The sequence below is a fragment of the Pseudopodoces humilis genome, chromosome 14 (assembly GCF_049639895.1).
Source record: "Pseudopodoces humilis isolate 2021_Gansu_Grassland_sample_001 chromosome 14, ASM4963989v1, whole genome shotgun sequence".
NCBI lineage: Eukaryota > Metazoa > Chordata > Aves > Passeriformes > Paridae > Pseudopodoces > Pseudopodoces humilis.
In genome coordinates, this window is record NC_142213.1 from 18,450,781 (window position 1) to 18,478,762 (window position 27,982).

General features: G+C 40.9%; 1 protein-coding gene across 2 annotated transcripts in view; it reads right to left on the bottom strand.

The window, feature by feature from the left end:
* LOC102107979 (transcription initiation factor TFIID subunit 4-like) overlaps window positions 1-25,693 on the bottom strand; it is a 145,169-nt gene extending 119,476 nt beyond the window's left edge. Inside the window, exons 1-8 of one of the 2 annotated variants that reach the window (XM_088062160.1) lie at window positions 24,957-25,657; window positions 24,631-24,863; window positions 20,795-20,967; window positions 6,781-6,912; window positions 6,275-6,502; window positions 5,307-5,429; window positions 3,577-3,666; window positions 1,503-1,760 (exon numbers count right to left, since the gene is read on the bottom strand). In XM_088062160.1, coding sequence (XP_087918286.1) covers window positions 1,503-1,760; window positions 3,577-3,666; window positions 5,307-5,429; window positions 6,275-6,502; window positions 6,781-6,912; window positions 20,795-20,967; window positions 24,631-24,863; window positions 24,957-25,657 — 1,938 coding nt within the window. Of the gene's footprint in view, window positions 1-1,502; window positions 1,761-3,576; window positions 3,667-5,306; window positions 5,430-6,274; window positions 6,503-6,780; window positions 6,913-20,794; window positions 20,968-24,630 lie in introns of both variants that reach the window. The other variant, XM_088062161.1, reaches the window with a different exon arrangement.
* Window positions 25,694-27,982: the final 2,289 nt, after the last annotated feature.

Here is a 27,982-nt window from a genome sequence, read left to right on the forward strand (position 1 = left end):
TTAGCCTTAGGCTGTGGAATGAGGCAAGGCCAGACTTACTGGCCATGGACATTTCTACCTGTAAGCAATCTGTCAGCTGCAGGCAGAAATTTCCTTAACCTGGGACAGGAAGCAATTTTTCCACCTACTGCCTGCAATTATCACCAGTTTCTGCTCTTCTGTCTAGAAGAAATAGCCAAAGCTGTTGTCCATTCAGTCATGAAACATGGACAAATCAAAGAGATGTCACAAAAAGTAGGAAACTTGAGGAAAAAAGTGAGGAACGCTTTTCTAATTAATACAACAATCCAAACACGGTGGGGAGAAGCCATCCGAGAAAAAGAAAGAATGCAAGTGGCTGGACTTTCATTGAAGCAGCTGAATTAAGGTGAAAAACACCCAACTGTCTTGTGTGACAAAGTCAGAAATCTAACCACTTAAGATGTTCTTTAAAACTATGCTCACTAAAGGATTATTAAATTCTATTAATTTTATTTTAAAGTTCATATTTTAACCAGTAGAAAGGTAACCTTGTAAGGTTCAAGACACAGCTCAGATATTTTCAGACTGTGCACTGCTACTTTTAAATTAAAGCAAAAGAAGTTTTCTCCATACACCTTACAAATTATTTATATGCTTTATAGAGTTTATAAACTCGAGGATAGATCACCGTAAGGTTTTGCATTATCACATTTGCAATTATCTACCTTGGTAATATAAATTTTTATCAACTTGATACATGTTCTGGAACCTCTCTATATAATTTTGAAACCTGAAAGTGAAGTACTTTACTCACACATACGCAGAAACCAGAGACAAGGAAACTCTCACAAAGGGTAGTAAAGCCTGTATAAACTCAAGGCCTTGTAAAAATCCTTAACACCTTTTAATTACAATGCAAAGACACACACACAAAAGACCCTGTGTAAGAGCAGGATAAAGTCACCACGCTCTCAGTAGCTACCTGGCTGTACAGCTGCCTTACTGAGAGTGCCTTCGAAATTAATGACTCTAAGCACTTAATACTTCACTATGCACAACAAAGACACAGCTCAGTGAGTAACAGAGAACGGCATTACTGCTAAACAAAACATCCTGGTACAGCACAGCTATTCTTTTACAAGATTTTATAACTATGTGCCTAAGAGTTTAAAATGAGAGAGTTAATTTTAAAGCAAAGCAGCATACCTAATGACACTGAACATTATACTCTTGCCTGTAAATTTTGGAAACCTTTCTGTTCTACATTTGTAATTCCCTCAAATTCCACTGTGCTCATACAACAATCACTCTACTGCAGACAAAAAGACCAAGAGTGCACTTCCTTAAATTTATGTTAATAATCTTATCTGAAGTAATGGTTGAGCATAAATGTGAAATGACAGAAAATGAGGTACTACCACATACCACAGAATATGATACAAACAAAAAAGAATTTTCCCAAACAAGCTGCAATGAAAGTGACATTGAAAACTGCTATACAGTTCATCAAGAAATCCTCTTTTATACTACAGAGTACCTACCAGTTGAGAACTCTGATTTGACTGTACCACCTTAACCTGAGGAGGCTGCACTGTATTTGATACAGAGACTGTGCAAATGTTGTTTGGTTGCCTTATTCCTATTGTCTGCGTCGTGACAACAGAGGAAATGCTTCCCGAGGCAGATTGAGGTATAACTTGTGAGGGCTTGGTCTGTTGGAGTGACTGCTGAGACGGCTGTCCTTGCAAAACCAAATGTTGACTATTCAGTAAAGATTGTCTCAGTGCAGGTAGACTTTTCTAAAAACAGAAGAAAGTTTATGAAATATCAAACTTAGCAGATTGACCAAAAGCATTTTGAAATTTGCTGTAAACATAATTAAAATAATGTATCTTTCTTTCCAATTTTATAAACTGCCTGCTCATCAACTAAGATTGAATATATTTTGTAAGAGAAAGTTCAGTTTTTAAAAAGCTTTCCATTTGGATTTAGCAACCCTGTAAATTTTCACATGCCCTTAATTCCACTGTAGCAGAAAAATGTAACACTCTTCTTCTCAAGACTATCTAGGTAGCTTAGGTCTTTGGAAGGGCAAGAAATGGATGCAGAAAAGGCAGAGCCATGGAAGAACCCTACTCCCGGCAAGCTGCATCAGTTTAGTCCCCCTAACACACCTCCCCCTCCAGTACCTAGAACCAGATGATCTCACTCTCGGTGCCCTACAGCAGCTCTTTATTGTCTTATTTCTGAAGTAATGTATTGTGAGTGGACTAGGAAAGTGTACTTCTGTAAGCCCCATGCTCATACTATTTCAAGGAAAACATACTTCTAAAAGGCTGTACTGTACCTTCATGAACAAACTTTTTACTTTTTAAGTGGCAGAAGTGTTCTTTTGAAGTGCTCCCCCAGGCAGCTGTACAATGCAAGTGCTTAGCCCAAGCTACAGTTCTTTCTAAACTTCTAATATTGATTTAAAAACTTAATGCCTGTTGCCCAGAAAGGACTTCAAAGAAAGAAAATAAATCAAAACTTATCATGATGCTAGAAGTGACTGCAGTAAAAGCCACAAACAAGAGTTAATGATAACTTGAAAAACAAGGAGCAGAAGTTCTGAAGCAAAGTTGCAGTAAGAGAACAGAGAGAAAATCTCCCCCAAACAGAGTTTTGAACTAGACCAAAAATACTTTTACTGTAATATTTGTGGTTTTGTTGGAAACTTAAACATGCTTTTCATGTTTGTATATAATCCTGCATATGGAAGTTATTGTAGCTAATTTACAGAACCAATAAAAGTTAAATTTACCCCCACATATATTAACTTAGGACCCCACCATAAATCAATTTGTTATATCAGAAATTCTACTGTTGATTAGCTCCAGATTAGAAGCAGAATCGTGTAATCAACACTTTATCCAGTTTAGTTTTTCATAATCATTGTTATACGTGGATTGAGAGTTGTCAATGACCCAAACATAGATCAGGAAAACAGTATGGAAACGTATCAAATTCAAACTTATGAAACTTATTCCAAACTACGGAAACTTCTTAAATTTCAGCTTATTAAATTACCTGAAGCATTCTGTAAAAATAACTTGTGACTCTTTGAAATGTGAATGTTTTTCTTCTTCACAAAAAATCACCCACTACCACAGAAAAGTCTATTTATTCTAAAAGTAAAGGATCACTACAGAATAGCCAATGGACAGTTTCAAAATGAGGGAGTAACTGGTTGGTTTTTTTTTGGTTTTTTGTAAAATCTAATTACTGCAATGTTCTAGACCAGGGCTACTCGAGCTGTGAACTCCAGATCAGCTCTGGAACAAACACATTTTGGTAAAACTCAGCCAAGGTCCCAGATCCACGAGGTGTCCCTCCTTTGGGAAGTCCCTATTTCTCTGTGAGCAGCACCTGCCTGGCCTGACACACGTGGAGCCTGCACAGAACTTGCAGCCAGGAAGATCCTGGCAGAAATGGGCACCATTTAGAAGTAAGGAAGTGTATCCCTGCTCTGGACCAGTGAAGATAACACTATTTAAAAAGCATCTTCTATGTCTTACACTTAATGTAATGACATTTTGCACTGAAATAGATTTATCCAAACAATGTTCACATTACCTTAAGGAAAGGTACAAGATATGGCTGAGGAGATGATTTGAGTTCTGTTTGAAGGCGGCCTGTAAATTCTTCTGGATCAATTTTTGCATCCTTCAGGGTGAAGAGAAAAAAAAAACGCATCAACATCTCAGTTCAGTTGTTTGCTTGCCTCTTTCCCAGCTACTATATGCACATATCTCTCTAGCTAAACAGGCTACCATATGAAAAACTTTCTGAGCTGAAATCCCTTAAATCCTCTCTAAGGTCCTTCTGCCAAACTCTAATTCAAACTCGTAACTTACCACTCAAAATTCAGACAGTTCCCTTGGGGATGCACAGCCTAAGACAAAATGAAGCCCCAGAAAGACTCAAGTCTCTTTTGGGACTCCACTGTCTTGGTAACATTTACACAGTGATTTCTTTCTTTAAAATTAAAGGAAAACAACAACAGGTTGTTGACGTAACCGTACAAATATTAAATTTGTCAGCCTTTATAATAATTCCAAAACCAATTCTGCTGGTACAATTTAACTTGTATAATCCATATATATAAAACTATATATGTAAAGTATGGCCATACCTAAAAAGCATGCTTATAAGTAGATATAAAATTTTCTCTTCTATGAATTTGTATGTATACTCACAAAATACACACTTACAAACATATATATAATCAGTCATTTATATAGTAGTAATTTAAGAGAATTCTAACTTGGATGCATTTTATGATTCTTCTAGAATATCATTAGTTACAAGATCAGGTTGTAATATAAACATTAATTAGCCTTCCTGACTGACACAGAACAGAGAAAAACTAAACCAAAACAAGCTTCAATAAATATATTTATTATATATGTGTGTTGATGTCTTCTTTAAAATACTATAAGTAGTTACCTTTACTTATTTACTCTTTTCATGTTTGTAAAAGTTAGAACAAGTTTTCACTAGAATCATTGAATATGATTGTTGAATGGCTCACACTTAGGTCTTAGGCTTGTCTAAAATACACAGATTTCTCTGGCAATGAGTTCAAAGAAATGTCTAACAACTACTTTTAAATCCAAGTTTTTCATAGACTGTATTACATTTCTTTTCAGAAGCTTGACTTTTCCCAGCTCCACAGTAACCTGTGTCTGCAGCTCATTTATACAATTCACTGCAGCACCTGTTGCACGGGAGACTGCAGCAAGTCCAGCCTTTTTCTGGCCCCAAGGAGTCCAAGACAGCTTTACCTCTGGAAATCCCTGTGCCACCAAGGCTCCATGCAGGGGCATCTGTCTGCGTAACAGCTGCAAACCAGCAGCTCAGGAAAATACTTTTCCTTCAGTCCTAGAAACTCTAAAGCACATTGTGAAGGGATTGTATCTACAGTCCTTCTGTGCTTCAAAAATTAAGAGCTTCTTGTTTCAGAGAAGACCAAGGTTTGGAGAAAAAAAACCTTAATGAATCCTCAAGGAAAAATCCTGTGTTTTACTAAAGAAACAACCAAAATATTACCCATCAAAACAAGAGTGGCTTTGAAAACTGCCTACTAAATTCTTTCCTGCATTTCCCTTTTCAAAAGCCAAGACACAGTCTGCCTTTAACAAATTTTTTAATATATGTAACATACAGAATATTGCATTTTGATGAAACCCAACCCCTTTCATTACAGCCAAAAGAACAGTTAAGATCAAAGCATTGGTTTTCAGCATCCATAAATAAGAAGTTTACTAGATAACTGACAAAATAAAAGGTAACTAAAAATTTACCAACAAATCTTGAACCAGAGCTTTCACATTGCGGGACGTTTCTGGAGATGGTGAATTATGAGAAGCAAGTTTTATAAGGGTAGCTAAAAAGTTTTTACATTTTTTCACATTCTCTTGCATTTCCTGCAGAAACCAAAGAAAACAAGAATTAGCTCCATGCTATTTTTCCATCACAATCAATGCATGCTCTGACCACTACAAATAAGGAAAATGATGAATTTTTTCTAATTCAGACAGGCCATACATGAAATATGTTTTGCTATTACTGCTTGTTACCTGAGACTTTCTTATCTTCTTTCAGTAACTGAACATCATAGTTCGCAAATAACAACAAAAATCAATGAAATAAATATATTCTATATTTTACAGTCTGCTTTGGTACAAATAACCTTAAATATGAGAAGTAACACAACAATTTGCTGGAGATGCATTCCCCTTTGAGATGCCCAACAGACAATGTACAAATGTCCCCCAAGCTATCTTAATTTGTTAAATTATTGATTCAGTATGTTTTTGTACAAAGCAGCTACAGCAGTAAAATCAAATTAGAAATAAGTCTTCAAACATCATCCTATCTAATCTTTTTTTCATTAGCAGTACAACAAGCCAGTATTTTTATATGGCACAATTGCTCCAAGAGACAGAAACATCACACTTCAGTGTAACCAAAGGCCCAGCAACAGGATAATCATGAAGTCCACAGACCAAAGGCCTGACTGTTCCAGCTACAGGAACAGAATAGTTCTTTCGCTAGTGCCACAAAAAGCAGACCCATAAGTGTTTTTCCTCTGTCTCAGAATTTGTATCCCACTTAGCCAAAACCAGAGGAAGGGTTTTCCTGTCTGCCAGAATTTGTTCCATCAGGGGATACATGCTTGCCCCAAGAAAAAGCCCTTCCAGCTCCTGAATACACCCGAGGACTTCCTAAAGTACTAAGAAAACAATGTTTCCACAGTTTCCACACTTGCCTGTGATACAACCGTGGTTCCAGGCACAGGAGAGCTGGGGATGACCAGGGGCTGTGCCGGGACCTGCGCTGCCGTGTGCGGGGGCAGCGGCAGCCGGGGCTGGCCCTGGGGCTGAGCAGAGCCCTGGCTCTGTCCACCACTGAGCACTGCAGCCTGCTGAGAACCTGAACTTCCAGTTGCCACTGTTGTCTTGAACAAATTTTGAGCGCTCGTCGTAGCTACTGATACCTATAAATATTTTACATTGAAAAAAAAATAAATATTAATTTTCACTTTCAAAAAACCAAAGAATGGTTTGGGTTGGAAAGGAACTTTAAGCTTATCCAGTCCCACTGTCCCAGGCTGCTCCAAGCCCCAATGTCCAGCCTGGCCTTGGGCACTGCCAGGGATCCAAGGGCAGCCACAGCTGCTCTGGGCACCCTGTGCCAGGGAACAATTTCCTCCATGTGCCCACCCTAAATCTCCCTTCCTTGTCCTCCCAGCACAGTTCCCAGCCCCAGACTGACCGTGGGATGTGCCAGCACAGCCCCTCCTGGCAGCGTGGCCGCGGCGCTGGCGGGCGCAGCCGTGGATGGCACCACCTTGGCCTGCACGGGGAGGCCCAGGCGCACGCCGGACGTGCCCACGGACGCTGGCTGCTGACAGAGCAAAAACAAACATTTTACTTCATTGCTCCTGAGTAACTTGATCTCCAAGGCTTTTTAATAATAGTCATTACAAGTATAATCAAAATCAATACTGCAAAAAAAATATCAAACCTAGTAATGTGCTAGGTTATATACTATATAATATAGTATATTATATATACATTATATTATTTATATGATATAATATAATAAAAATATATATTTGTACTATATAATAATATATTATACTATATATTTACTATATAATATAATATATACTATATCATATATTATTATATCATAATATCTATTATGTTATTATACTATTATATTTTATATATTATATAATTATATATAATATATATTTATATATGTGTATGTGTGTGAATATATATACACACAAATATATACACATAATATTATATATAAATATATTCTATATTATAATTATATAATATATGAAATATAATTGTATAATAATATAATAATAGATATTATGATATAATAACATATAACATATATTTATATATATAATATTATGTGTATATGTGTGTGTGTATATATATTCACAAATACTGGAAAAATTAGCTTTCCCAAGTTCAATGACAGGTTTGCAGCATTTCTCCTAAAAGCCATTACTCGTTACATTTCTCCTAAAAGCTATATGGAAAAGATTAGAATAAACAAATGTGACCTGCAAAAAAATTGATGTTACATTGATGCATTAATTTAGTTGTAATATTTACGTGTCAGTACTCATCAATATTTGAGTTTATCACTGCCAGTAACACATATTGGTCCTCTTGATATTTACAGGCCTGTTCTAGTGCTTTTTTTTAATGAAAATTAATATGAATGGAAAATTTAGAAAGCAGAAAAATATTCTTAAAATAATTTGATATTGAATTATATACAAATTAACTTGAAGAGAAATGAAATCTAAGCATTGGGAGAACCTTTGTCATAGAACACAGGCTCTGTACCCAAACAGCAACTGCAACGTGAAATGCAGACAAAGGAAAATGACTGACCTACAGCCTTTGAGTCAGTGGCACATTCTATAGCTCAGGAAAATTTAGCAAACACATTACTGATTTTATGATTTACTTTCATTGCAAGACTGAAATCTCTTGCCATCTTACAAAAGGACAAGATTTAGGAATTAAAAAATGTCTCCAGAGAATTTATTTAATTTTGCAGGAATGTAAATACCATCATAAACAAAATGCATCACACAATATGGCAATTATGACAAAATAAGGATCACACATTACTAAAAATGGAGGCCACACTGGTGTCTTATAACTTGCATTTATTAAGATTTGCACTCACACACTTGAAAAAGACAAATTTTCTAAGTGGATAGAGTAATAAATCATGGCTGATGTTGTTTCTCACAAGATAAAAATAGTTTTCCTTGATTTAAATTTTATTTCATATGTCTCTAAAACTTCAATTTTATAAAGAACTTCTTATTTTAGATTCTTACATTGTCTACTAAACCTACATAAAATACTTCTCCAAAGAATATCTAGTGTACTCTAAAATATTTCCAAAAGGAACAGAAGCCCAGGCAGGCATTCAAAGCCCCAAGCATTGCTTACAAATCATTCCAGCAACACCATCTACTGGATATCAATCTTCTATACTTGGGGAAAAAAAGGAGGAAAGAAAACAAATCAAATAAATCTACCTGACATCTGAACAAACCCCTTTTTTTGTTTGTATAGCCTTCAAGATTTTTAAAATCTTGACTAGGGATACATTCCATCCTGAGACAGCCTAGAGACAATAAACAGCATCATCATGAAGAGGCAGAATTGTCAGGTTTTTTGGAAGATGGACCACATAAGCTTTTTCTGTTTTAAACACCCTACACCTTCTTCATTATAAAAATGACCAAGTATTTTAAAATACTGGTTGAATTAAATTGTATCTACCTGATGAGTGCTGCATTTAAAATATAAATATTTTGTATCTTGTTCACTTGCTTATAATCAGTTTCCAGCCTAAGAACAAGACATGCCTGTGGTATTTGCCCCCTTATCAGTCTGGGCTTCCAGAAGTGAGGATCTGGGAAAAAAGCAGATAACCAGGGGCACTTCTGGCAGCTACTTGCTTCCAGGCAAGACCTGCAGCCAGAAATCCACAAACACAGAGTGAGACTGCAAGCTAGAGAATTTTCCTCAGCTAATAAATGCCCATTATTCATCACAGGAACATACCTGAAAACTGCACATAATTAAAACATGAATTTTCACTAATAATACCCAACTAACAATGTATTCCAATGTTCCAGACCTCAGCAGCAAACTGTGAAACTTGAAGACTAAATTCACCCTTGGTTTTAAAAACCAATAGTGACAAAAGCCTTTGGTAGAAAATGGCAGTAAAATCTACTAATGTGCTGGATATGAAGAAATCCCTCACCACCAGAGAACTGCAAACAAAGCAATGCAATGGTTTACTAATGCTGTTCCAAAACTCAGAAAGGTTAAAAAGCTAAGTATGAAATAAGGGGGTGAGAAACATAACAAGGAAGTAGCCTGAAGAAATTCTTAAGTATCATGGAAATGATCTTCAAGTGACAGCTACAAGTTGCCAGAAGACACTTGAAGGATTCCAAACATGAACACTTTGAGAACTGATAAAAATTATTCTGAAAGAAAAAGCTGTGCTCTCCATGGAAGGAAACTTGTAAACAGATCTCATGAGAAATAAGGCAAAAAGAAAACAAATATTATCAACATTATTTCAACAAAAAATCGTAACCCAATGTGTCAAGTTCCTACTGCAATAATCTAAAAGAATTTATGATGTTCTTTAAGGAAAAGCTGCTGAGGTTTGGTATGATGCTATTAAATTCTGAAATTAACAGAAGAGTTAGAAAGAAATACATTTTTAAATGTAACTAGTATTTTTTATTAGATAAATCAGATGTTTTTACATTCCCTAAATACATGGAAGTAGCACCGAAGAGCCTTTTGCCCTGTACTCAGACATGACAGGAGGAAGGCAGACCATGAATGAGCACAGTCAATATCCTGCTACTGCCAGGAGCCCACGGGGACACTGAGGATGCATCTACACCCAGACCTGAGCTGGCTCTGTCCTCCCAAGGAGAGCACAGCACAGTGTTACACGGGAAAGGAGGATTGCAGGAGGGACAGCCTGGGAGGGGGGTGTCCCAAGGTTTGTTCTGCCTGCCCAGGTCACACAGGTAAACACAAGTGACTCTGATTTCAGGGTGCAACAAGTCACTTCCACTGAGGCAGTCAGAGCACATTGGAATTGTTCACAGTGCAGAAATACTCTGTGTCCCCTAAATTCACTCCTTAAACAACATCTCCACTTTCCTTCTCCCCAGAGCTCTGGGCACGTGAATAGGGAGGCAAAGCTTGGGAGAGAATCCACTGTACCCGCCGTGAACAAACAAGCTGGCTCTGTACCTCAAGGAATACACAAGGCTGCCTCTGAAAAAGCAAGTACCTTGAATACAGAGAAAACAGTCAAAACAGCCAAAGATTATGTCTCACTGCCAAGGCAGGACTGCACCAGTTTTAGAGACTGCATTGAGTATTCACAATCAAACTGCCAGAGAGTTAGTGTGCAAATCCCTGGGAGCAGGTTTGAGATTCACTTGTATTTTGTACTACAGAACCACCTACTGACCAACCCTTCAGGTACCAGCAGCACAGGCTCTGCATTAGAGCTCACTTTTGACAAGTAAGTTCCATACTTTTTTCATTATCATTCCTTTCAATAAACTTCGCCACTATCAACCAAAAAGAAGAAAATACCTCAGTAGCATTTGAACAAACACTAACACAAAAGCCAAGTTTTTCACAATAGAGACTGTGACACCTCTTTAAATCTTCCAATACACGGCTTCACTAAGTGATGTGCAAAACTCAATTTTCAGAAGATCTTTAAGTTTAGATTTAAATTTGAAAAATCTGAAATGAAATTCAATTTTATTTCTAATCATTAATCTATAAGACTTCTTACAGATTCAAAAGACCATGCTAAGATGCCATCTGAGATGCCTCAAACAATTGAGGGCACTGTAACAAAGAGAAAACTGAAGTGGGATCACAGACACTGGCAGAAGCATAATCTAAAGGTCAAATCTGGGAGCTCACTTGCACTGGGCTGGCATGGCCAGGCTTTAGTTCTGGGGTGGCTTTGTGAGGAGCTGCCAGAAGCTTCCCCCTGTGTCCAGCAGAGCCAATTCCAGACGGCTCCAGGATGGACCGGCCCCAGCCAAGGCTGGGCCCATGGGTGACAGTGGCAGCACCTCTGGGGAGCCTTTAGGAAAGGGGAGAAATCCCCCTGGAATTGCAGCTGGTGAGAGGAGTGAGGATGTGTGAGAGGAGCAGCTCTGCAAACCCCCAGGGCAGGGCATGAGGGGCAGGAGCTGCTCCAGGAGCTGGAGCTCAGGTTCCCCCAGCCTGGGCAGAGGCAGCTGTGCTCCTGCAGCCCACGGGCTCCAGGATGGATCAGAGACCCCCCTGCAGCCCTGGAGAGCCCCACAAGGGAGCAGGGGGTGCCTGAAGGAGGTTGTGACCCCCAGAACCCCACACTGGAGCAGCTCCTGGCAGGACCTGTGGAGAGAGGAGCCCAAGCTGGAACAGCTTTGGTTTGCTGGCAGGACCTGTGACCCCACAGGGACCCAGAGCAGCTCCTGAAGGACTGACTGCAGCCCATGGGATGGACCAGGCTGGAGCAGCTCCTGAAGGACTGACTGCAGCCCAAGGAAAGGACCAGGCTGGAGCAGCTCCTGAAGGACTGACTGCAGCCCAAGGAAAGGACCAGGCTGGAGCAGCTCCTGAAGGACTGACTGCAGCCCATGGGATGGACCAGGCTGGAGCAGCTCCTGAAGGACTGACTGCAGCCCATGGGATGGACCAGGCTGGAGCAGCTCCTGAAGGACTGACTGCAGCCCATGGGAAGGACCAGGCTGGAGCAGCTCCTGAAGGACTGACTGCAGCCCATGGGATGGACCAGGCTGGAGCAGCTCCTGAAGGACTGACTGCAGCCCATGGGATGGACCAGGCTGGAGCAGCTCATGGAGCTCACTGTCTCCTGTGGGAAGGACCCCACACTGGAGCACAGGAAGAGTGTGAGGAGCCCTTCCCCTGAGGAGGAAGGAGCAGCAGAGACAACCTGGGATGAGCTGAGCACAGCCCCCATTCCCCGTCCCCCTGCACCACTGGGGGAGGTGGAGAAAGCTGGGAGTAAAGTTAAACCCAGGAGGAAAGGAGGGGTGAGGAGAAGGGTTTTAAGGTTTAGTTTTTATTTGCCATTATCCTACTCTGATTTGATTGAATTAATTCCCCCCAGTCACACCTGTTTTGCTGTGTCAGTAACTGGTGAGGCATCTCTCTCCTGACTCACGAGACTTCCCTTACATTTTCTCTCCTTGGCCAGCTGAGGAAAGGCAGGGATGGAGAGGCTCTGGTGGGTACCTGGTGTCCAGCCATGGTCAACTACCACATAATTTTTCAGTAACTAACTCATACAACCTTTCCTCCAGGCATGGCTGTAGCCCAAATTGCTATTAATCCATCATAACACTCCCCACTAGCAAACTCTGCTTCCCAAGACTTAAACTCCTGAAGAGTTCATGGAGAAACTTGACACATTGACTGACTGCCTCTCAATTCCTCTGGCTACAGGTCATATGAACAGGCACTTAAGTGTCAGATGCAGAGAAACTTTTTATCAGAGATTTGATTTTTCTCAGCCTAGTAAAAATACAGTGAAACTGACCTAAAGTATCCCTTTAACAGCCTGATATTCACACAAAATTACAGAAAATTACTGGAAACAGAATCTCTAACAGGTCAGACAGCAGAGACAGAACTTCACTGCCATCACAGTGTCACTGAGTGGAGCATCAGAACCCAGAGCAGGGAGATGCTGCTCTGTTCCTCATGTGCCCAATGTCTCTCTTGGGATAATAGGGCAGGAGGACACAGGACTGGGAGTAATTACACAGGACAGGCAGAGTAGTTTGGGACCACAAGGGAAAACCTTCAGAAACCAGGGGTTCTAAGTCCAAAACCCCTATTGCTGAAGCAAATATTTATCAAAGTACTTTCTCAAGCTCTGGTGAAGTGGCTGGTCCTCCTGCAATCACTAAGTTCCATCCAAAATATCTGGTGAATAAAAAACAGCTGAATTTTGTCACTTCAGTTGGATTCTACTCCTGTCTCCGGGGCTTAGTGCTGCCTGCAAACACAGATAATCCATTGTAATCAATACTCTAATGCAATGTATTTATGAGTGCCCAACTTGCAACATGGAGTTTCTGACCATGAGTGGACATGGCTGCAACCAAAGGGAATGAAGTCAAACTGCACACAAAAAATTAATCAGCATTTTTCATTTCATATTTAAAATAGAGACAATTAGGCTCCATTTCCTACTTACAAAAGGAGGCTAGTAATCCCCTTAACTGCATTGTTGAGAAAATTGTTATAGGGATAAGCTTCACAAAAAAACCGCTTGGTTATTAATTCCACTGCAGAGAGGGGCAGCAAGTAAGCCTAAATCAACCCACTAAACAGTGGAGAAAAAAATATTATACAAACCTTCATTAATTAGGACTGTCCAGCTTATACACTGTAGAAATTAAAAATAACAGTAGTATATGGTCATGCAGCATAATGCATATGTGCATGGGAGCCACTGTGACATTGCTCAGGAACCTCCTTTATAGCACTTCCTAATCTTTGCACGTTTAAATTTACAGCCTTATTGACATTTGAGTGTTTTCTAAGTTTTAGAGCTGTGTTAATGCTACAAAAATGTAAACAGTATCATTTGTAAGTACTGAAAACCTATTGTGTCCTTATACAGAAAAGAACAACTCATGGTGAAGGAAAAGAAGGAAAACAGTTTTGTGATTAAAGCACAGTAAAGACCACACATTTCTTCCTGACCTCCCAACCCACCTGCCCTACCACCCCAAATGTATTCTCCAGAACACTGCAAAGAAGCCCAAAAACCATCTATACAAAATGAATAGTATGGAATAGTTTATCTGGTGATAATGGCAGTGCATCTTAGCAACAACAAAGATTTAACTATTTGCTTAAAATTTCTGCAGACTAAAACAAGTATTTATCCAAAAAGCAGAAAAAATGTGAACAACAGAAAGAAAAACAAGAGTCAATAATAAAAAATAAGTGGGGAAAAAAATACCAAAGCTGCCATAAAAATATAAACAACGCTGAAAACCCAGGCATAAGTGTATGACCAGCCCAACTCAGATTTGAAAGGTTTTGCTTCAGCAAGAACAGCAGCTTGGGAACCATCAGCCAAGCTCAGACTGCCCTCAGCATCAAGTGAAGGCACAGCCTGAGCTGTTGCTGCTGCTCAGATCATGTTCTGCAGCAAAAACACAGCCACAGCAGGGGATGCAGCACTTGGCACACCCTCCAAAAACTTATTTTTTTTGTTTTCATTTTAAAAACAGATGGTAAAATGAAACGTAACAGAAAGTGAGTATCGAAACTCAAAAAATAAAAGAGTAAAGTTCATGATGTAAACTTCAGATTCTGAAGAGCAGAAGTTAGAAAAATGCCTTAAGCAAGAAAAAACAAAGCTAGAAAAACTGTCATTTTCTTAAAAAAAACATCTATATCAGACTGTTTAGACAATGAAAACAAAACACTAAATCATCAAACTTCACACCTAACTGCCTTTTCCGATCACTAATATAAAAAAAAAAAAGCTTAATAATGGAAAACACATTTTGAGTCAAACTTGAAAACAAAAACTCTGAATCCATTTTCAGTAGCAGTCCCATGAAAATTCCAATATACACTCTTTCACCTGCTTTGAAGTTCCTACAACAGATATTGCAAAATAAAATATTACAGGCCAAGCTAACATTGGTCTTTCCTGTATGAAATTCACTTATAGTCTTAATTTACAGCAGCACTTTAGTTTTGTAACTAACATAAAATAATTGCAATTAAAGATAATTTGAAATAAGCAGCATTTTTTGCTACTTGGTTATGAATCTAAGCCCTCCTGGGTATTACAACACTGAAAGCCAGTGAAAAAAATACATCAAAGGCATGAAAATCCATAAAGTGTACAAATTAAGAATTCAGATAAACAAAAGAAACACAGCAAAGGAAAACTAGATGGCAGCACCTCCCTATTTTTCACAATTTCACAAGTCTAAGATTCAAAACAAGATATGGATGCAAATATTTAATGCAATCTAATAATCAGTTTTAGAAGACTTCCAAATTTACTTATTATCTCTGAAGAATATGGGTAAGCAAACCCACCCTGTTTGAGCTGCTCATAATACAAGAATTCAGAGCAGAATTCTTCTAAGATCAATATAAGTTCCAACAAATTATAGCTTGTTTCCTAAAAATCCTATACCTTAATATTCTAAAGCTGATTAAATTTTGGCAACATTAAAAATTTATTAATATTCAGCTAAAATTAATGTCCACCAAAAAGTAAAAGGAAATTAAAATCACAAATAGAAAATAGTTAAATTGAAATTATGCACATATAAGTCAAAAACATGCAAATCATGTTTTTCAAAAGAAGCACATTATCACTTTCACTGTACAACAAACTTGCACTTTTTAATGCATCCAAAGATTATTATAATACTCAGGGAAGACCAAGTATTTCCATGTAAACCCTGAGATACCAACTTAAAAAAAAAAAAAAAAAGAAAAGAAAAAAGAAGCCTCTTGTAGCTGCACTAGTATGAGAAATACTTTTAATATACCTTAATATTTTGCTCTTTTTCTCTAAACAAAACAAAACACCAGAGAAAAACTGCAGCTAGGAGTGGTATATTCATTTAGGTTGGAAAAGGTCACAAAGGTCAGTGAGTCCAACCATTAAAGTCCCCATTACAATCCTATACAATCTTGTAATTTAAACTAAATCAAAACTTATTTGGTACAATTGCACTTACTCGTGTTTTTCTTGAATACTTTAAAGATACCAGAAAGACTGTAAATGGAAAAGTTCATTAAAATATCAAATGCACCTTTCTGTTACAGGTACTTCTCCCAGTCCCTGCTCTCTGTACTGCTGCTATTTCAGGTTCTGACTCTTTGGACTGGATGTGTTTTGCTGCTGCTCTGTGGTGGCTGTGCTGCAGACACTGTCCATCCTCCTGGGACATGTGTCCCAGCTCCAGCACCTTCAAGCTCTGTCCTAAACTGATCCCAAACTGACTTCCCTACAAGCTTTGTGCTTACCCCATTTACCAGATTTCCAGAATCCCACTAAGAATGGAAACAATCAGATTTTATTCATGCTTTACACCGTAGTAATTAAGAGAAGCATAACTGTCTAATCGAAGATTACCCCAGCTAAGAGTCAAGAAGAACCCAAGTCTCCCTTTCAAAATGGATTTGCCTCTCCCAAGAATCTAACACAAAGGTGTACCCAAAGCTGTACATCTGCCTCTACTCCTGAAAGCTGCAAAAAGCTAGATTCTATAAACAGCAGAAGTCAAGCAACTTAAATAGCAAATCCAAGCAAAGAATAAGAAACATCAGACTGAAGTCTGCTATGCAACTCAATCCTGTGCCTTGACTGCCCAGCTGAAGCATTCACCATGGAGGGGCTGGAATTCACTGCACACCCACAGGACACAGCAATGTGGGATCAATGGGAAGTTATGGATATTAGTCTTTCTGAACTCTCGTGTTTGGCACCGCAATCCAAATACACCTTTTTTTAAACTTGGGAAGGAAAGAGAGGCGGCTCTATCAATTCCCTACAAGGGTGAGTACTGCTGTGTACAGGTATTTAATTTCTGAACCTTCAACTACAGAATATGCAAGGACAGTGCCACTGCCTTTAAGGAAAGCCTTTACTCAAGCCCTTTCACAAATTCCTCAGAGGAAACACACTACACTTTCCTTATCTTAGCAGCTTCCATTGTTCCCAGAGAAAGGTGGCTCCTTCCTCACATACTGTCCTGATATCAGTCCAGCTGCTGAAGCTAGAGGAGTTTTCAGGGAAAACCTGGTTCGTTTTCCTCCAAAAGAATCTGTGAGCAAATGACAGTCCTGGGTACAGAAAGGAAAGTCTTGCTGTAGTACCCAGGCTGCAGAAATGGTTCAGAATCTGAACAGCTCTGTATGCAGTGACCAAGCTGATCTTATTTTACAACATTTAAAACATTGCCTTATTTTTCCCTCCTTTTTTGACAGTGGAGAAATTACACAGTTGTCAAGGGGAGAAAACCAAAGAGCTTTCAAATTTAGATGAACACTTGGTAGTTTTTCAGACACTCTTTCTTCTAGTTTTAAAAAATGTAATTCCTAATCTATTTTATGGTCTCCAGTTAGCACTTTCAACACTTCCTAATGAGTTGCCAGAAGTAACTGCCAGCTTTTGCAATTTCTTTGGCATGTTATTTAATATCATGTATTTTACATCTAGCTGTATAGCTCACAACAGACTCTCTCATCACAATAATTATTTGAAGTGTATAAACAAATGAACACTGAGAACAATCACTTAGCTGAGTAATTTGTGACACTTGACACAGGCTAAAAATTAGGAAAGTCTGCAGAACAGCAACCATAACACCCATAAAGTATGAAAGCCATGTCTTTTTCTGATACATTCTTCATAAGGTATTATTTCCTAGAATCCTTATGGCAGACTGCAAATTCCCACCTGTGCTGACTTTCTGCATAGGTAAAAGAAGGGTAAAATGCAAACTCAATGACTAAAATACAATGCTAAGCTCTACAAATTTAAAGCACTCTGCATTTTAATCCAAATAAAGCTATCTTAAAATAACTGAATAAAGATACACTAATTAAGTTGAGTTCTGCACAGTAAAATACCAACCATCCCACTAATATCAGAATGAAAGGTTAAAACTCCATAGACTGCCACGTTCATCCATCTCACAAAACACTTTGCAGGATTTAGGCAATTAATGTTTATATTCTGTCTGTCTTGAGCTACTGGCACCAGAATTTTTCTGTGTTTCTGTGACACTGGACCCCATGACTCTTGAATATTCATACTCTATATACATAAAAAACTAGAACATTATTTTTTATTAATTTAAAACTTCTTCTGGAAATTTTAATTCACTGCATTCAGCTTTCTGACCACCAGAAAGAGATTCTGAAAGAAAACAGCTTAATTAAAAATTCCCTGAAAAAAATGTTCTTCAGTACACACAATTTCCTTTATTTTAGAACTTGATCCCTGAATTGACTAATTATAACGACTACTCAAACAAATAACTCACATTTCTAAAACTTTAGCATAATATTTATCATTGAACATTTCATCTGTAAAACCAATGAGCAGTCCCTGGTTATGAACCATCCACCTCATCAAATAAAGGCTTTGTGTCTAGTTCTGATTAGATAAACCTTTAGAATTTATATCTTTACAATCTTGTTTTAAAAGGCTGTCAACCACTATTTTTAGAGAACACTCTAAGGTCAAACATATATAAAACATAAGCATGTCACAATGAAAGAAGATCAAATGCAGAGTCAGGGAAGTTCAATGTAAATTTCCCAAGGGAAATATTAATTATTTCTTAACCCTGTTAATTACAACAAATACAGAAATGATGCAGTACAGTTTGGGCAGCTATCACTAAGACTTTCAAATTAAATTACTCCTGACAAGCTACAATATCATGACTCTAATCACTAAAATAATTAAATTTTTGCATCTTGCAAGATATTGATCATCCCTAAGGCCTTGCTGGCTTCCTCTATTCCGAGCCAGTGTGTTAGCACTAGGCAGGGTAAAGTGGGGTATTTGGGCAGAACCCTGTACAAAAAACACAACTTCCAAATACCTGAACTCCTCCAGACTTCAGCTGACTCTACAAACACTTGAACATGCAGTATCCTCACAGGTTTATTTTTATATAAATCCATCAAGTAGGATTATACTCCTTCTGCAACATTTACTGCTTTATAAAAGTAGAGAGCAGCTGTCTGAGATCAACATGATCTACATTTGCTGAGCACACATCTTAAGGCTGACTTTGGGATCCAAACCCCAGACTGAACCCAGAGCCAAGCAGGGGGTCTACATTTCTGCACATTTCCTTAGATTCCATATGCAGTAAAGGTTATTCCTCAGAAGTCATCAAATTACAAACAATTTGTTAATATCTATTATGAATGCTTCCATGCTGAATTTTAATTCAGTATGCTGGCCACATAAAAAACTAGCAGTATGGAAGAAAAATATCTGAAACAGACAGATCCTATTGTTGGGACAGTTCCACCATACACCTGTTTTGCATTTACACTACACACTTGTCTCAGGAGCTGTTGCTAGAACATCTGCTTGTAGTAACTACTAAAGAAGTTACTGCACTTATTCACAAAGAAAGCCCCCAACAACCAAAGACAGATGTACAAATTCAGGAACTGCCTGCAATTTCGTTCTTATCAAACTAGTTAAAAAAAAAAAAAAAATCTGTTAATGAACACAGGCTTATCTGTCTTTATTTGTCCTGGAATACATTTCTCTCGGAAGGTTTCTACAAGTCTTATTTTTCCAGATAGCCCAAATTTAAACATTATATGGCTGCCTTTTCTGCAAAGAGCTCTTTAACAAATTTCATCCAATACTGCACCTACCCCTCTTATAAGAACACAGAATTTTTCCAAGTGTTTCCAGGCTTTCATTTATGTCTTTTCTGACACTGAGCTCCACTCTTCCTAGGTACACTCACTTCTAAAACTTACATTCTACTTGGCTAGAATGTAGTTGGCTGTGGTTTATACATTGCCTCATGTTACTGTTTTCAATTCTCCAAATTTATTCCAGCTTCCTTCTCTTCTGAAATGTTTATCACTGTTTTCAGTTTTGAATTAAAAATATTTTAGACTATAAATATGGTGTGATACATAAAGCATATAAAGGAAAAGCAATGAAATTATAAATATTGGGAAATACCTGTTGAACTTATTTCAAGCAACTTCTACAACAACTAAAAAGTTGTAAAGGTACCTTTTTCATCTTTCCACACAGAATTACTTATCTCTTCTGTAAACACAGACCTTAGCCAAAACTACCTTAAACTCCATCTCTTATTACTATGGCACAGCAGTCTAACATCCTACAATGTCTGTGCACACATTTTAGTAAAATAGCTCAGTTCTAGCCCTCAATAGCCCAAAGCTAAATTGTCTCTCTACAAAGTTTTAAACCAATGCAGCCTTCAAAGAAATTAAAAACAAAAAAACAACAACACAGAAACAAAACACGAAAATAAAAAACACAAGAGCACCCCACATTCACTCCAAAAAATAAATTAGCTTCAAGTTCAAATCAACACAATCCACTGATGAGTTTGAGGAAGGAAAGCACTCTATCTTATCAACCTCTAGAAAAAGGGAAATGTACTCACAACACGGGCAAAACTTTCAGTGTAGACAGATCACACCCAGAGGCGAATTACAAGAATCAAATCTTTCTTTTGAATAAAGTATATTTTAAAAGTTACTTAAAAATTATTGCAAATCCTTGGATAGAATGTGATTGGCTTTCTCTTTTCTAATGTCCAGTGAAATTAGCTATCCTGGGATTCAGCATGCTGAATGCTTGTGATTCAGAACAGCAAGGGACACTTATTAAACCAGCGGTACACAATCCAGACTGAGCTTTGTAGCCTCCAATCATTTCTCAGTCTGAACAGTCTTAAGAGACTCTCTAAAGCAGATTTTTTCCTTATATTAAAAAAAAAAAATCCTAGGCCTCATAAAATTAACTACATTTGAATAAGTATTTCCTGTTTTCACAACAAAAAGGGGAGGAAAGCGCAGTTGCAGAGACATATGAGGTCATAATGGGTAAGATATAACGAACCAAAGTGAAGTCAAGCCAGACATACCTGAGCTGTTGACAGGCGAAAAACAGGGCCAGTTGTGGGCACAGAAAGCCTGGGTGACATGTTGGCAGGACCCTGTCCCTGTGTCTGCACCTGAGCCTGCATCTGAGCCTGTGCCAGGGCCTGCTGGGGCACCATCACGAGCTGTCCAGTGTCCGTGCGCACCAGCACCATCCCTGGCGAGGGCAAGGAAAAGTCACTACACAGCAAATAACAGCAAGAGTAACATAAAGAACTATCTAACCAGATATGCGGAGCAAAATTAATGTATAGCACTGTACATTATTTTTTCATTCTCATGTAACATGAGATTTTATTTCAAAGGAGAAAAGGAGCTCCCACTAGCAGACCCAATTCAGTTTGGAATTTAAGTAACTGCAGTTTATGGAAAGCAGTGATGGAAAAAGCAGCCACTTGAGAGTTTGGGGGACAGTGAATTCTAGCAGTCTAGTCAGGGTCAGGAGAACCAAATTAGAAATAAATACTCATTAAAAGTAAACTTTAAGGACAACACAGCTGCTGAGAACACAATTAAATATGTGCATACCAGAGACAACGACCCAAGAGCTTTACTAAACAACATCTTATGAGTACATGCAAATATTAGGCCTGACACACTTCTGAGTATACAATATTTGAGATTTACTTAACATTGAGCATTAACAGATTAATCTATTTGGTACCCACCATCACCACTTTGGGAGGCACTACCTGTGGTTTAAACATCAACAATAAACAATGTCAGGCCCACAGAACCAACAGGATCCCTCACGTATCACACAATGAAACAGCGCAGCAATTTTAGAAGATTGGCAAGTGCTTTCTAACACTTTCCAGAAGTAAATGGTATTTTATTCTGACTATTTTCTTGTAAAGCTCCTCACAAATAGAGGCCTTCTACACAACAGGGCTATTGCCATCAAGCTGTGCCCAAAGTTTTGCAGTCAGCAGGTCAGAAAAGGGGAGACAATGGCTAAGCTGGTCCATGGATCTTGGAGATTCAAACATTCAAGGTCATTGCAAAGCATGTAATGTTCTTCCTACAGTTCACTCAGAACTAAGAAGCAGTTCTCCAGACAGATTAATAAAAAGAATTTCCAAGGTAGTTCCAGAATACATTTTAATAGTTTAACCTAGATAGGATACAACAGGTCAAACAAACAGAAAAACATTTTGTCTGCAACTACTAGAGAATCAAAAACTAAAAACCTATGAAGCCACTTTTAATCTGCTGGTAACAGGGTCAGTAGACACTGTTCCTGCAACTTATCTCTATGTGCAAATTGCTTCATATACTTTTTTAACTCTTCAAAGGAAAATGAAGAAGGTAAAATCTTATATCCAATTCTAAAGGTAAAAGCTTACATCCAATTCTAATTGTTAATTTTCCAGGGAAAAAACCCCAAAGCCTTGCTAAAGGGGCACAGTTTGCAACGTACCCTGAGGATAAAGAAATTCAAACACTATTATAACAAATTTCAGAACCCTATAGCAAGGAAGTCTTTCTTTCAGTCTAACATGGAAAAACCAAATCCCAGTTGTGGGATGAACACCTGAGAGAACTGCAGCACACATAAAAGCCCTCACTCACGGCACTGGGTGCTCCCAGCCAACCCTTCCTGCTACAAACACAAACAGAAGGCAAATTTCTGCCACTAGAAACTAAAGATTCATGAAAATCAAAGTTTAAAGTAACAGGCATACAGAGCTACAGCAAGGACCACATCCAAAAGCCATAATAATAATTCTCTTTCAAAGCCAAGAGTAATTTAAAAATTAAAAAGTTGAAAGAAACTCATTAAAAACTCATCTAAAAGGTAACTTTTAAGGTCCATTAGCCATTTAAACACCAAGCCCCAGTTTATATTCGCAGAAAATCCTGCAAGCAGATGATATATTTGGCATATGCCATTGCTAAACCATCTGGACACCCCAATACGCCAACCGGCCAAATGGGTTATCACTTTTCTGATCACGTTGTGAACCTTATATAAAAATCCTCATAGGATAATGCCTACCACACATTAAAAAATACATGTTCTATTTGCATTACACAGATTCACAGGTGTGTTCTTAATTTATCTTCCCATTTTCTAAACCTAATTCTGAATAGAGAAAAACTGAGTGGAAAGGACAAATGAATTGCAACATGTGCCACAGAGTCTCAATCAAAGTTGCAGACACAATTACTACTACAAATGAATAAATACCCATGTGTTAACATCATATTTTAATTCAGTTTGGAGGACTACAAATTCCTGTTATTGAGCAGCTGGTACAAGTTAGAATCCAGTTAAATGATGAGATTAATTTTACCTTCCTGTCAGTCACATAAAGATGAAATACACAACTTATGAGCATTATCTGCTAAAATGACCTGTTCCCAGAAAGTGATTCTAAATTTCTATTTTATATAGAAGTTTGCTATATGGGAGTTTCAGATTATAGATCATTCACCAAGTTAAAAACTCAAAAATAATGTTGCATTTTCCGAGTAACTTTCTTTTAGAACATACTACCCTCCCATTTATGCAAATTTAATAGACTTCCAACTATATTGTAGTAAAATCAAATTTGAATTAAAATTTTCTGGTGTACTATTTCCATAGCATTTCCTAAATCCTGGATCAGACTGTTCAAGGCTCAGTTTTCCCTCTCCTCTTTGAAAGTAACAGATCAAAGTATTGACACAATGAACTTCAGAAACTGTGTGCAAAGTTATCATCTGCACATTATCATCTGCATAGAGTAATCTTCAACAGATTAACAAAGGGAGGCAAAGGCTACAGGCACACAGTCTGAACAGCAACTTATCTGTTTCAAGTTAGTTGGGTCTTCATGAAACCACCAAGATTCAAAATTGTTTGGAGCATCAGACTCTGGAGGAGTTTTCATAATCTAGAGCCACAACTACTAAAAGTCCACTTAGAAGCAAACATCTACACCATCACATTGCCACTCCATTTAGCTAATAAATATCAAATATTTAAAAAAATAAGTTGGAAGAACTCACTTATTTCAGACTACATCAGCAGGTCCACATCTTAACATGCTACTAATATTAACAGAAAAAAAAATTATCTTAAATATTAAATCCGCTTCTAAATCAAGAAGACGTGAAGATACCTAAGATGTTGCAACATGAAAATCTAAGTAGGGGACCACAGCACCCCTCAGATAGAACAATATACAGGTTAAGAGTAGGAATCACGAGGATGAAGGGATGATGGTTTGGTTAGCTAACAACCTTGATGAACTTAAATTTTTACTAATTAAAGTTAAGAAACTTAAAGGAGTAAAAAGAGGGCATAATTGCTTCAGAATAGGAAATACAATCTGATGATGTGGAGACTACTCTCACACAACATCATCACAATTACTGCAATTATAAATTTTAGGTTACACGCATTTACACCACCTGGTTCACAGCGGAAAAAATTCTTTCAAGCAGAAAAACTTTTCAGGACTATCATAAAGTACACATAAATGTACATATAAAGTACATATAAAATACATATAAAGTTATTCTTAGCTACCACTCCAGCTTCTTATCCGGTGTCCAACATCATCACAGGGTAACTCACCGCGCCTGCCGCTCTCCCCAGGACGAAACCAGTAACTCACTCAACAACAGCTGCAATTACTCTGCATTAGCCGTACCAGTTACACCCTAATTAGCGGCAGCCTGTTCCTCACACGGTGCCCTCAGATAGGTGACTCTTCTTTGGTTTCCAGCACGTCGAGCAGCGGGGACGCGACAGCTTTGGAGGAAAGACAAGTCCTCGGCCAAGACAAGGTTAGAGCGAGCGGCGATGCCGGGAGCGCTGCGCAGCACTTACCGGGCGGGATGGTGAAGCCGGGCGGCAGCTGGATGGTGGTCTGCGGCGGCGGCCGCACGATCAGCTGCGGGGCCACGATCCGGGGGGCAGCGCCCAGCGCCGGCCGCGGCGACACGGCCTGAGGGGCGGCGGGCAGGGCAGCGCCCGCCTTGGCGGTGACCGCGGGCTTGGGCGCGGCGGGGGCCGCGGGGGCCGGCGGGGCCGAGCCCGGGGCCGGAGGTGCGGGCGCGGGGCTGGCGGAGGAGCCGAGCGCGGTGATCGCGGGCAGCGCGCCGGGCGCGGGCTGGGGCTGCGCGGCGGCGACCCCGCCGTGCCCGCTGACGGGCGGCACCGCCGCCGCCCGGGCCCCCGCGCCCTCCCCGTTGGGCGCCGCCTCGCCGGGGCGCGGCGCGGGGGCAGCGGCGGCGCCCTCGGCCGCCCCCCCCGCCCCGCCGCCCCCGGCCGGGGTCCCGCCGCCCCCCGCGGCCCCGGGCGCGCCTTCGGCGGCGGGCGGGCTGGGGCCGGGGCTCCCCGCGTCCCGCGCGGCGGCGGCGGCAGCGGCCACATGGTTGTTGACAGGCTGGGCAGGGGCGGGGGGCTGCGGCGGGGCGGGAGCGGCGGGGCTGCCGCCGCCGGGAGCCGCTCCATGTGATTGCTGCACACTACTACTGTTTACACTCGCTCCCCTCCCCGCCGCCGCTGCTGCCGCCGCCGCCGGGGGAGACGGGGACGAGAGGGGCCCCTGGGCGGGGGCTCGGCTCCCCGCGCTGCCGGGGCACCCCCCCCCCCCCCCTGCCCCGGGCGCGGGAGGGGGCGCGGGGCGGCCGTGCTGCTGCCGGCCGGGGCTGCTGTCCCCCGCCAGGCTCCCCTGCTGCGGCTGCGGCTGCTGGGACGGGGCGGAGGTCCTGGGCGGGGGCGGCTCGGCGGGGCCGCGGCCGCCGGCCAGCTGCGATTCCAGGGATCCCACCAGGTCGCTGAGCGCCTTCTCGTCCACCTCCTCGGAGAAGAGCAGCATCTCCTCCAGTGGGTCCGACGCGCCCGCCGCCATCTTGCGCTGAGCTGGGAGCCGGCGGCGCTGTGCGCATGCGCGGGGCTCTGCCGCGCGCGGGGCACCATGGGAGGGGCCACCGCCTCCGCCCCGCCCCGGGGCGGCACCGGGCCCGCCCGAGCGCCCCCGCGGGGGCGCGCCCGGCAGCGGCACCGGGCCCGCCCGAGCGCCCCGGCGGGGGCGCGCCCGGCAGCGGCACCGGGGCCGCCCGCGCGCCCGGGCGGGTGCGCGCCCGGCAGCGGCCCCGGGCCCGCCCGAGCGCTCGGGCGGGGGCGGCCCCACAGGGAGAGGGCGGCGATGCCCCCTCGGGACGCCGCGGGCGGCAGCGGGTGCAGGGAGGTGCCGTAGGGACGCTGCGGGTGTGGAGCAGCCTCCGTGCCCCCCCGGATGTCCGCAGGGACCCGGCGCTGCCGTGTCCCGGTGAGTCCCGTGCCGTCCCGCCGGGAGCAGCGAGCGCAGCGCCTGGGCCGGTCCGCTGCGGCCCCGCCGCGGGACGTGCAGCGCTCGGAGCTGTCCCAAAGGCTGAGGCACACGCGGCTGGTTGCGCTGCTCCGCTTGGCAGCTCCCCGTGTCGGAAGCTATTGCTCTAGCCACACCAGAACGGCTGCGCTGGTACAGCTTCCGAACGGGGACGCTTTTGGCAGGAGGTTTGGAAAACAAAATAAGGCTCTTTGCATCTCCAGAGCTGCTGCCCTGGTGTGCTGCTCCCTCGGCATCCTCGCGGGAAATTTAAGGTAGTTCATTTTGTTGCTAACACTTTTCTTATCGCTCTCCTGTGTGCCCTTTTCCTACCAGCACTTCCTCACGCACTCTGAAATAACTTTTAAGAGAAAGGCAGTCTTCCTAAATCATCGGGGTTTTAACTAATGACAGGACATTGACTTCGGTAGGACCCTCCAAACAAAAACATCTTCCCGTGTGAATAACACACAAGGGATGGCCATGGATTTGTGACCCCAGCAGCAGGCACCAGCTTGGATCTGGCCTGCAATAGCACGAGTCGTCTGCAAACTGGGATGTACTGGAGCTGCTCCTCTGTGGTCTGAAACGGTGAATCATCCCTCATTTTGTCATCTCTCAGGGTTTTCCAAAAAACTGGAAAAGGTGCCTCAGTGACTAAGGACTTTCAATTGCTCGATGCCCTGGTGGGAAGGAGTGGGGGCTGGCTCAGCTCCTCTCCAGTCCTGGCTCAATCTGCTCAGTCCTACCGTGTTCCACTCGCTGGAGTCACAGCACCAAGCTGCTCCTGGCTGCTCTGTTTCCTCTCAAAGCAGGTTACATTTTTATTCACGAAAGTTTTTTTTTTTTCCTGATTGTCCTTTAGGAGCAAGTTTATGATGAATCAAAAGAAACCACTTTTAAAATGCATTACATATAGGTTGCACCAGTTTAATTAGGATAAGTTTAAATGTCTCCTGAAATTAAGCCAGTGCATGTTTCTTCAAGAAAGAAGCAAGTGAAAATACTGGAGGTCCAAAGGTGTGGTAGGATGTATGAGCAGGAGATGGTGCAGTGTGTGAAAGTACAGCAGTGTTTGTGGAAAGCAGCATTAAATGTACAGAATAGATCTATACATAAAAAATTTGCTTGGAAAATAAGCATTGCTTTTGTGGAGTGCTACAGCTAAATTAAATTTAGATTTTTAACAAATGCTTCTACCTGAAAGTTTAATTAAAACATAGTAGGTATTAAGATTCAACTTGCTATTGTGCAAATATAAAGAATAATTATTTGGGTTGGAAAAAATAGAAATCTACCCAATATTACTTTTTTTATGAGTCACAGACTTTATTGATTTTATCAGAGAACATACCATGCAGTCCTCACTTAGTTGCCCTGCTCCTGAACTTCATTTGCATACAACCATCTCCAGAATTTTCTTAAGAGAATGGAAAGCTAGACATATGATTCTGCAACTAATCCTAACTATGAAACAAATTTTAGTGCCCATTTTTCTAATACTGTGACATTAAACTGGGTTTAATTAAACTGGTTTCCCTAAAAACCACCCTGGAGGAAACTGAATTGCTTTGTAACTTTAGAAATAAAAGTTACCTTCCCACTGGATGGAGAAAATGGCAAGTATTACAATTTGAATGTACATTTGTGCACAGGTAATCTGTAAAACATTAATTTGTATTTCTCCCCACTCACTTATTTTAAATTGAGCCGTAATACACATAAATACACAGGGTAAGGAAGTGTAATGGAATGTTTTATTTAATAAAACATGATGTATACTGACTCACATTGGACTTCCTTCAAGTCAAGAGGTGAGGACCTACCTAGGAATGCTTATAAACTTGTTGCTGAAACTGCCTTTGG